General features: G+C 41.5%; 1 protein-coding gene across 1 annotated transcript in view; it reads right to left on the reverse strand.

Moving 5' to 3' along the window:
• The window catches only part of LOC142466166 (uncharacterized), a 76,589-nt gene that overhangs the window by 19,751 nt on the left and 44,918 nt on the right, over positions 1-11,920 (reverse strand). Inside the window, 2 exon segments of the mRNA XM_075571039.1 lie at positions 5,891-6,435; positions 6,437-6,899. Coding sequence (XP_075427154.1) covers positions 5,891-6,435; positions 6,437-6,899 — 1,008 coding nt within the window.

The following is an 11,920-nucleotide window of genomic DNA, read 5'->3' on the forward strand; positions in this document are numbered from 1 at the left end:
CTTGGTTCAGGGGGCGGGGGGGTTCCCCAGTTAATGCCCAGGTAGCTCAGAACCTGTATTGGGTTTGTAGGTGCTCCAACCGCAGATAAGGTTGTGGGGGGGGGGTGGTCTCTCAGAGTCCAGTCTAAGTCCCATAGATAGTGTGTGGGGAATAAAGGCTGATAGGAATAAAAGTACCCAAGGACTTAGGGATGTATTAAGGTATATTTTATTAATGAATTGTAGTGTACTGTATGGCTTGGGACTTTAGGAATCAATGCCCACACAGACATCGGAGTTCAAAGTAGCCATAGGATGCAGGAGGTGTGAAAGCCATTTGGGTAGCAGGGAAAGGCTCAAGTACCCACATCCTGGGAACAATGGCAGTCGTCCCGGCTGCCATTTGTTCTGCCAGACCTAGTGGAGCCTGACCCAGCGGGTGGCATGAGATAGCCAGGGACAGAGGTGGCAAACTTGTGCATGTCCCTTGGCAATCTCAGATTTCCCACTGACCCGGCTTTTCATACCGGCTTCGCTCCGATTGGCTACTGAGAAAGTTCCCACTCTGTGATTGGCTGTAGTATTTTGTGAATGAAGCTCAGAAATACTATAAGAAGCCGTGAGCCAATCAGATTGTAGATCCCCAGTAGTAAGAGCGCGGGCGGGCTTTTCAAAGTTGCTTCTGCGCGAATACCAAAGCAACCGGTTTTGATTTCAAGCCTGAAAAGTCTGCCCGCCAAATTCTAAGTCCCACTTTTTGCGCCCAAGTTCTCAGAATCGAACGTAGCGGTCGCGGCTGGGATTGCAAGACGATTTTAGTTCCAGGAGTTTGGTACTAAAACCCGGTCAAGAAAAGTCCCAAGTTCTCAGAAGAGAAGGGAGCGGTGGCCTGTGCAACTTCACGCCGATTTGGGAACCAGAGGATTTCGGGCTAAGTCCCAGTCAGGGGAAAACGCTTACTTAGAGTTCCCTGCACTAGTTTTCAACCCAGACCGCCAGTAAGTGTGTCTTTTTATCTGTATTTTGTGTTCCACTGTGTAAGCGATTTTAAGCAAATAAACTACAATTTATTTCACTATCCTGTTTTGCTCAATGAATGATCCTAGTAAAGAGGTGTGTACTGCCTGGTCTCCCGTGACACCTACTCGTTTCACACTCGCTGCGCTTTATCAAGGTGTAAGGTAAGTGAATAAAACTTAAATTTTTATACCTGCCGGTGCCTCTGGAGCGAAGTCATCAACCCGCAACTCCGCGACGCTCCTGAGCTGCAGTGGACAACATCACTCCCTATTGGCTGCCTAGGTCAGCTGACCCCTAACATGAAGAACAAAATTGTATTTGTATCAACCATATGCCCAAAATAACAGTTCCATAGAGTGACATGCACGGCAGCGTTACGAGCGTCGTAACTATAGCAACGACCAATACACAATAATAAACCAGCTAAAAAAAATAACACCCACTGGTCAGACCAGAAGGTAAAAAGGATAATAAAATAGATAGAAATGCAAGATGATAGAAACAAAATAGTATATATATGAATAGAGTATCTCAACAACAAATATATTGTTAGAGAAAACTATATACTGTACTAAAGACCCATAGTTTCTAGGTTGATCCAAGATGTTGATTATGATCAAATAATGGATCATGACAGGTGGTGCCATAGCTGTCAGTCATGGTAAACTATACACTTAACATATAAAGACTGTGATTAATAAAGATTAAAAATCTCAAGTCAGAAGCAGCAAGAGTACCGGATAGTTAATAAATCAAGTTCAGAATAAACACCAATACACATTTGATATCCATAATTAATATGCACCATATTACATTAACTTGCGTTCTGCTCAAGGATGTCTTCTCTCTATCTCTTTTGTATCTAAAGCCCTCTCCCACTGACTGCCCCGCACCTCTGTGGCTAATAGGAATTTTGCCCATTACTTTACAATGAATAATAACATCATAAAATAAGCCATTAAATCCATTGATTGTCACTGTGGCTACCCAAGTCCCCAACAGAGGCCTAAATAGCCACATTGGCAATCAATGTCCATACAACCAAAATAAACAAAAGTATTACTTACAATAACCTTGTCGGGATGAAGGCTCATCCTCAGGCGCACCCGCAGGTGAATACAGTAAAGGGCAGATGCCCAACCATAAAAATAAAACCAATAAAAAATCCCACCCCGATGGATAACGTATTGAGCTTCATGTTTTAGAAAGTTTTATTTTACGAAACTGTCTGCATTTCTATATTGTGTTTTTGTAATCTTTATTTTCTGTATCAAGCCTGTACTCGTCTCATAACATTAAATCTAAAATGTAATAAGTACTGTCTTTGGGTTCTAATTTAACCTATTACCTTTTTGAAATGTTATGAACGGCACACCCGTGAGCACGACATGTGTATGTGACAACGGTTAATATACAGAGACTTACTCATTTTAGAGACCCTGTGGGAAGAAAAGTAATTCTCCCCTCAAACGTCACAATAGATTGACAATTCCTGCCACCAAAGATAGTTTCAAGTTTTACTTGCAGAATCGGTGTCCGAAAATACATGCAAATATATGCAAAGTTCAATTAGGGCCCAAAGACAATGCATATTACATTTTAGATTTAATATCCAGAAGTAGTAGTTACAGAAAATACTGTTAAGTAACATACAGTATAATATAGGAAGACAGTTTCATAAAACAGGATCAAAACAGGACATTTAAATCTGTTATGACATAACAATATCAGAGTTCTCAAAGACGTCGTGGATTTGGAAATATGAGGATTCACGCGTCATCTGTTGCATTTGGGATATGAATTTAGAATTCAAGTTTTTTTTAATCCTAAATACCCCTGCATTGAAAACTAAATAAACCAACCATCTATAGTGTGTCCTGAACACCCCCCAATCAATCTCTAATGACATTTTTAGGCTTGGAGAGAGACAAGAGTTTTCAGATTAAAAAAATGCAGGAGTATAACAATACCCCCCATAACTTTCTTTCTAGAATACCTAACAGTATGGGACCTCTCTTATTGCGTTTAGGCGAGTTTGCTGCAGGCGCAGAGATTAGTCTTGACCGAGCTACTTCTAATTTTGAGGGGTAAGCAAATATCTGACCTTTGCACGCTCACAATTATGGATTGTTTAGCATAATTTAATATGTCCGATTTAAAATGTCACAAAGAGATATTCGTTATTCTTGTGAATCGTATCTGATCCAGGTTATCTTTTATTTTTAGTAAACACAGACTAAATGCTGACCCTTTTTCATCATTCTATGCAAGTCAAAGGGGGGAGGGGGGCTGGGGGGATTCAGGTATGTAGGGTCCCCTTTGATGGTGACACCCACCGCCTCTGGTAGGTCTGGGTACTGTCACCAAACCTCCATAATATATACATATTTTAGTGGCCCATCAATGATAACCCAAGGTTAAGCTCTGGTACTCTGGTTGACAATTTACAGAACAAAGTGCTCATAGATAACACCATTTTAACACAAAACAGGCTAGGGTCATTCTGGTCTGACCCCAAAAAGTCAAATTAATAAACCAAAAACATGTATTTTTTAAGATGTAACTTGTAAATCAAATGAACCCTTTGTGTGCCATAGTGGCAGAATATGGACTATAGATAGGCCCTATAGTCACAAAGAGATTAACTGTATTTTCGGACATCGTTTTCTAAAAAAAAAAATTGTTTTAATTACATATTTTTCAAGCATAACGAGGACCGATGACGCTTGGGTTTTTAAGGTGACCATTGATAATGGTGATGGCAGCGTAATTGGGGTGCAGTGTGACGGTTTGGGGGAGTTAGTGATAATTTTTAGTAATATGTGAGGAGGTAAGTGTGTCAGCTGGATAGCTGGGTGTTATTACCCCCATCACATACACGCACACGCACAAGGGTAGTGTGTACGTCACGGTCCTGCCAATATATTGCAGGCCAACAGTCAAGTTAATATATAAATGACACAAGACGTATTGCAATGAATAAAACCACGGACTGAATGATTACTTAATAAATAGATATGTGGAGTAGACAGCACTCAGTGAATCTATATAAGATAATCACGTTTGAGGATGTGGCGCAGAATGATTACTTAATGTTTTAGAGAAATTAATTTTGATATTTTTCTATAAAATGACACACAGAACAGGGGATTCTTCCACACGTAAAACTGCCAGACGGTTTGTTAGCAGCTAATGTAATCCAGACCCATGCAATGGTCACGCAACGTAATCCAGACCCATGCAATGGTCATGCAACGTAATCCAGACCCATGCAATGGTCACGCAATGTAATCCAGACCCCTGCAATGGTCACGCAATGTAATCCAGACCCCTGCAATGGTCACGCAATGTAATCCAGACCCATGCAATGGTCATGCAACGTAATCCAGACCCATGCAATGGTCACGCAATGTAATCCAGACCCCTGCAATGGTCACGCAATGTAATCCAGACCCATGCAATGTAATCCAGACCCCTGCAATGGGTGGGAACATTGTAATTTACTCGCCGTTAGGATGTTCTTAATATCATGTGATCACTACTTAACACATTCCAATGTTTAAACATTTATGTTACTATAATTTGCTAATTGATTGTAATTTGGTAATAAATGTAACTGAATTAGCATTATTTTTATACGTGGTTTTACAATTGTAGAGTTTATATTTATATTTTTTCAAACATTGTGGCCAACTAAACTTTTGCCTGTAAGATACAAATTATCTATAGTCTCATTTATAACCCTTTTTGAGGAATTTACAAAAAGTATAGAAGATCATTTATCAAAATTGATTTCACGGGAACAATTTCTTGGTAGTCGACTAAAGCGCCTATATTGAATATTTCTTTAAACTAATTTTTACAATGATACAACCACCCTTATAAGTTTGAGTACAATATTTGTATTAGATCATTCTGTTTGCTGCTATTTATTCTTCCATTCATGTCATTATTTATCAAATGTTTTAAACAGGAAGTAATACATTGTGAGTTTCCTCTCATTTTCAAGTATGTCCTGGGCACAGAGTTATGTTGGCAATACAAGGTTACGTTCTATGAACAGGAGGTTATATGTTGTATTTACAGACATTTCATGTACAATTAGAGAGAATAAGTGTTATGGTCGTATGCAACTGTTAAAGACAAGATTAAAATGTGAGCCACCTGAAGTCTTGAAAGAAATTAAACTGAAGATGGCTTTGAGAGTCTCTGGTAGATTGTTCCAGAAGTGAGGTGCACAGTAACTGATGGAAGAGCGATTGGTTTCCCTGTTGAATCTTGGGACCATGAATAGTCTTTTGGAGTCAGGTCTCAGGTGATAAGTGCTGCGCATACACGGGTCATGAGCTTGGTCAGGTAGGAGGGCAGCTTGCCAAGAAAATATTTGAAGGTAAAACAGGAAAAATGTACCTTGCGGCTGGACTCAAGGGACAGCCAATCTAGTTCTTGTAGCATCAAGCAGTGGTGTGTTGTAGTTACATTGTAGGACAAAGCAGCATATTGAGTTGTATAGGGTGTTTGCTAAGGTGAGTTTGGGGGATTGTAACATACTATGTCCCCATAGTCTATGATTGGCATTAGCATCTGCTGTGCGATGCGCTTTCTGACAACAAGGCTTAGGGAGGATTTGTTCCTATAAAGAACACCCAGTTTGGCACAGGTTTTGGATGTGAGAATATCAATATGCAACTCTGGATTGGTCTCTGTGTCACAGCTTGTAGCTACGTCCATAAGGCACCTAAAGTGTCAATGTCTTGAATTGTCTGAATATAAAATCCAAGACCCTCACAGTGGTCTTTTGAATGGTATGTTTTTCTGTGTAGTTCTTGATCTTCAACTAGCTCTAAACTCTAGATAAAGCATTTCTCACATTTAAAGCAAATAAATGGTCATTCAGAGCATGGAATATGTTTAGCTTCTGTGTGAATTCGCTGATGCTTAACGAGGTTTGATCTCTCACTAAAACATTTCCCACATTCAGAGCAAACAAATGGTTTATCTCCTGTGTGAATTCTCTGATGAGTAATAAGCGTTGACTTTCTGGTAAAACATTTCCCACATTGAGAGCAAAGAAATGGTTTCTCGCCTGTGTGAATTCTCTGATGTACAACAAGACTTCCGATAGTTGTAAAACATTTTCCACATTCTAAGCAAACAATTGGCTTCTCTGTTGTGTGAATTCTCATATGCCTAATAAGATAATCGATCTTAACAAAGCTTTTCTTACACACAGAGCAAGGAAACTGCTTCGCCACTTTGTGAACGATTTGATGTGTAACAAGAATCGAGTTTCTGTAAAAACATTTCCCACATTTAGAGCAAGCAAATGGTTTCTTTCCTGTGTGACGTTGCTGATGTTCAACAAGATTTGAGTTTCTGTTAAAGCATTTCCCACATTCAGAGCAAACAAACGGTTTCTCTCCCTTGTGAATTCTGATGTCGAACAAGATTTTACTTATTAGTAAAACATTTTTGACATTCAGAGCAGTTGTACAGTCTTGCTATGATGTGTATTCTTTGGTGATTTGTATAAGCTGTTTCATTATTAAAGTTTTTACCACATTCACTGCAATTATACTTCATTACTGACAAGTTCTTGGGAGTTTTCTGTGCATTAGCGTTGCCTTTGTCACACTCCTTAATATGAATAACTGCAGATTCTGTCCCTGTATGTTCTCTGAGAGAATAAATGTGGGAGGCTGTGAGATTTCCTTCATCACATGAAGTTGATTCATTAGCCACATTTCTCACAGATTTTCTCTGTCTTTTGTTTGATTTATTTTGCCTCAAGCAAATTGTTCCCTGATCCTGTGTAATAACACTGTTATCTTCCTTTACACAATCTGGTGAGCAGAGAGGGTTGTGACATCCTGCAGGTTTATTTCTGCTCATGGATCCATCTGTTGGAAAGAAATTCGCTGTGAGTAAAGAAGTTCATTAATAGCTTAAAATAATGTAACATTTCAGAAGGTATAAAATACACGTCCCTAATTGCAATAGGTATGTAAGCTAAAGATATACTGTGGCAAAGGCCAAAACACCTAAGGGGGTTAATAACTCACCTGTTATATAGGTTTGCAGAAAATAGCTATTAAAAAAGGTTCAGCTAACTGAATTTTTTTTAACTTCTTTAGCCGGCACCTACTAAATTGTCATAGGACAAAACTCCTTCACGGAGATGAAAAAGCGTAACAGAAGTAAGGCGCCTGCCCCCGCTGGCTAATCTCACAGCACTAAAAATCGTTGCTGGAGACAAAAAAGCAATCAGGTGTGCTCCAGCACATGCACAGAAGCGATCCAGCACCGCTCCTGCACAGTACAGGAGAGAGAGAGCATAATCCACCTTAAAAAGAAAGAAGCCTATTGTAATACATTGCATTACGTATATATTTTCATGCATCTATTGGTACTTACTAAGTAGATATACACAGTACATATCCATTAGAGACACCCCCTCAGCTATCACACACACCATATACCTACAGAGACTCTGTCCTTTATTTATTACTCATGATAATGGTTTTCCAGTCTGCTGATTAAAATTGTGTTATGTGATTTTTCTAAAAGAACAAAACAAAGTACTATGCATTTATAATAGTTATTTTAAAGTGAAACTTCTTTGTTGGCACCTTGTAATGCTCGCGCTGCCCACAAACAAGACAAGACCCCGCCACTGAGGTGGGAAGGTATAGCACCACACACCCGCAGCAGTGGAGGCGTGCCTGGAAGGCGGATAGTTTAGCGTTGCCGGGTCCGGCAATGCAATGTAGGAGATGCAGTGCTCTTGCCGAGTCATTGGATTGGAGAAGACAGGATAGTAGGGGTCCGTAAGCCGTGGTGTGGGATAGTAGGGAGCTGCGTAGTCCGAGTCCGTATGCCGTGTTCAAGGGTAGGAGAGATCGCCGTAGTCGAGGGTATGCCAAAGTCCAAAATCCAGAAGGGTCCACAAACAAGCCGAGTCGGTGCACAAGAGGATAACTGCAAAGGAGAGAGCACTGCACAACAGAAGTGAGCTTCACAAGGCTACATAGGATTATGCTGAGCAAAGGGAGGAAGCATGAAATATGTAAAGACAGGACAAACCAATGGGGACAGGGGGCGGAGAGGTGCCGCAGCCCCAGCGGAGCTAGGATAGGCTGCAGGCAACAAGGCAGGGAGGAGAGACTTGCCACGCAGCTGGGGATCATCGCTCGTCATCGCGCCACGCGAGAGAGACGAACGCGTGCGGGAGGCGGGACCAAGTTCCGTGCAGCAGCAAGAAGAGCTGCGGGTGCGCGCACGCTCTGTTATGAGAGTGGGGGAGCGCGCATGGGCAGGAACAGTGGCCGCGGCAGCAGCAGGTAAGGAAGGAACACGCCACAAAGGACGTGTTCCCCAATTCCTTACATTACCCCCCAGGACAAACGGAAGAAAGGCGCGTGCGCCCCTGCTGGCTAATCTCACAGCACTAAAAATCCTTGCTGGATATAATCAAACCTGCCACAGTAACAGTCATTTTATACTCTCAAAAGTGTTTAATTCAATCAAAAACATCAAACAACAATTTCAGTAGCAAAAAACAAAGAAGTTTCAAGAAAAACGCACGTGCTCAGCACACACCCAGTCTTTTTTTTTTTAACTTCTTTCTGGAACACAAAGGGTTACGCTAGATGGCGTGACAGTGGTAGAAGATACCCATATCTGGTTCAGATGTTGAGGTTATTGCACTCGATAATACAATGCGTTATTTCACACTAGTGCTATTGAAAACAATTGTAAAGGAGATAAATAACGCGTGTTAATGAGGCAATAACATCAGCTAAATACAGTTAGGTCAGTCTAAAGTCTAAAGTGCAGTCTATCAGCTTTAATTTGAGATTATTCACATCCAAATTGGAGGAAGGGTTTAAGAATTACTCTTTAATATGTAGCCCCATCCCAGTAAGTGTATATTGTCTGTAATTGTGAACTATTGTGTGTTTGTCTTAAAAGGAAATAAATTACAATTTGTTTTACCTGCCATGTGCTGCTCAGTCCAGAATCCCGGTATTAATTTGTTGGTAAGACCTGGTCTACCGTGACATTATTCACATCCAAATTGGAGGAAGGGTTTAGGAATTACATCTCTTTAATATGTAGCCCCCTCTTTTTCAAAAGACCAAAAGTAATTGGACCATTGACTCAAAAGCTGTTTCATGGACAGGTGTGGGCTATTCCTTCGTTATTTCATCATCAATTAAGCAGGTAAAAGGTCTGGAGTTGATTCTAGGTGTGGCATTCGCATTTGGAAGCTTTTGCTGTGAACCCACAACATGCGGTCAAAGGAGCTCTCAATGCAAGTGAAACAGGGCATCCTTAGGTGCAAAAAAAAAAAAAAAGGAAAATCCAATATTCAGCAATGGCCGAGTCAATCACCTGATCTCAACCCGATCGAGTTTGCATTTCATTTTTGCTTGGTGTGAATGAATAAACGTCTGTCTGAAACAGCTGATTCGTCACCGGATCCGCTCGGGAAAGTAGTTCAGGAACCCGAGGAAGAAAGCAGCACGCTTTCGAAACGCGTAGGGTGGCAACTTTGGATTCCCACTGTCGCATCAGGTGGCTTCCTACTTTCCCGAGCGGATCCGGTGACGAATCAGCTGTTTCAGACAGACGTTTATTCATTCACACCAAGCGAATCTGCTGTGGCCGTTTTGAATCTATCTGCACGTCCTGCACCGCCAGCTGAGAGAAGTTTTACCTACACACGCCGGCGGGCGTGTGCAACGCTCTATCTACAGACCGGATCGGTTGCAGCAGCTGTCTGAGCAGCAGAGAGGGGATACTCTCAGATTTATCCACCGCCTGTTTACATCTGCCGTCCGGTGAGTGGGTAGTTCACCCATTGCAGCAGTGTGTCTAATCGGCATTCCATTGTCCTTTTTTATTTTCTATATGTCCTGTTACCATTATATGTTTATTAAATGTTTTTATATTAGTATTCACCTTGTATCTCAGCTGATACTTATTAGTTATATATGTTGTGTGTTTTTATGTAGCCCCCCTTTTTCTGTCATACAGCATCACGCTATGTATTGTGTTTCTCTTTTATTTTAAGCACATCACCACGTCTGGAGCCTATCCCTGGCTATCCAACTGATTGGATATATATCCTTTTTTTATCAACAGGCGCCTCTTGTTATACTGCACCGACACACTTTATTCGAGCAAATGCCCGATTTGTACCTGGCAGATACTTTGAATCCGCCGCTGCTCACCTCTTGCATGCTGCGTTGCGTTTGCCTTCCCAGCCACGGTTCATGCCTGGCTGACGGGGGATCTGATCTGTTAAATGATAACAGAAGAATTTACTAGGCGGCAATGTTTCGTTTGTCCACCAGATGGCATAAACTCATGATAACCAGAAGAATTTACTAGGCGGCAATGTTTCGTTTGTCCACCAGATGGCATAAACTCATGACTTAAGTAATGTGTGGACTTTGCAAGTTGTTTCGTTTACTATACCAAAAAAGTTACTTTATCCCAGTACAGTATGCTACAGTATTGTAACTTGTCCTTGAGACTGAAGGAAGAGTTGCAAAAAATGTATCAATTTAGGCTTTACATACAGTACTGTATTAAATAAAGACAAAGATAATTTTCGCTTACACTATTCTACAGAGACATGAGTGTTCAAGTGGAGCCCGCTTTCCAAAAACCTGACAGAAGTTATGCTTATTTGATATGGGCCGCTATTAATGCAACAGAGGATAAGATGGCAACAGTTGTTCAAATTTATCAGTATTTTATCGAAAATTATGACTTTTACAGATTTTCGCCAACTCCTCATTTGTGGAAGCGGGCAATAAGAAAAAGGTTATGTAGTGACCCCTGTTTTCACCGTATTGAGCCCCAATTTGTTGGAGGGTATTGGTGTGTGGCACAGGGTTTTTCCCGTATCTATGATAATGGAGGCGGCAAAAGGCGAAGGGTCGTGTTAAAACGAAATAAGAAGCGACAGTCCCTGCCAAGCAATGCGCCAGAACCAGAACCAGCAGCAGCACCAGCTTATCATGATGCCATCTCCATCGGTGACAACTCTGAGATGGATTTCGCAGCCAGTTTTGATGAAGCTTGCATGTACCTAAGCGATTTCCCGCTGACTACAGGTGGGCTAGTCCCTCTGCAAACTATCGACGTGGGTGATGATGAAAGCTGGACTGGAAGTGGGCCGGCGCCGGCGCAAGCTGAATGGGAAATTCAGTAATACAGTATGGTGAGTACTATTATTTTGGTGGGGCTGGCTGGGTACTTCTTTAGGGGGCTGACCATTACTGTACATTAAAACTTTTCATTTTGTTTTTCCTCAGAAAAGAAAAGAAAACGGCTAATGGGGGGATTTCGATGGATACAGTAATATTGTGCTGTACAGTATGCTGATGTTTTCCAGCCGAACAGTATACTGTGTAATAAACCCGAATAAATAAAACTATGCATTTATTCTACAGTACATGTTCAGTAAATTACTGCACATACTGTACTGGGGGCGAGATGTGTTTGCAGCAGAGAGAGATTTAATAATATTGTACAGTGAGCAGGGGGCTCCCTGAGCCAGAAATTAATGCTCAGGGAGCCCCCCCCCCCCTGCTCCTGATCAATATTATTAAAAAAATACACACAGCAGCCGCCAAAAAATAAATAAATAAATGACAATAAATACATTTGAAATACATTTTTATTGATAGTGTAGATGTGCAGGGGGTCTGCGGAGCTGAACCGCGTTGGTTTTAGGTCTGGGGACCCCGTGCCCCCCGAGATACAGGCCCCTTTAGGGGGTGCCGGTATCCCTCTGCGTTTAAAGATCCCGATCACGTGACCGCGGCCTGTAAACCAAGCAGAGCAGAGGGATACCGGCACCCCCTAAAGGGGCCTGTATCTCGGGGGGCACGGGGTCCCCAGACCT

The sequence above is a fragment of the Ascaphus truei genome, chromosome 1, assembly GCF_040206685.1.
Source record: "Ascaphus truei isolate aAscTru1 chromosome 1, aAscTru1.hap1, whole genome shotgun sequence".
Classification (NCBI taxonomy): Eukaryota; Metazoa; Chordata; class Amphibia; order Anura; family Ascaphidae; genus Ascaphus; species Ascaphus truei.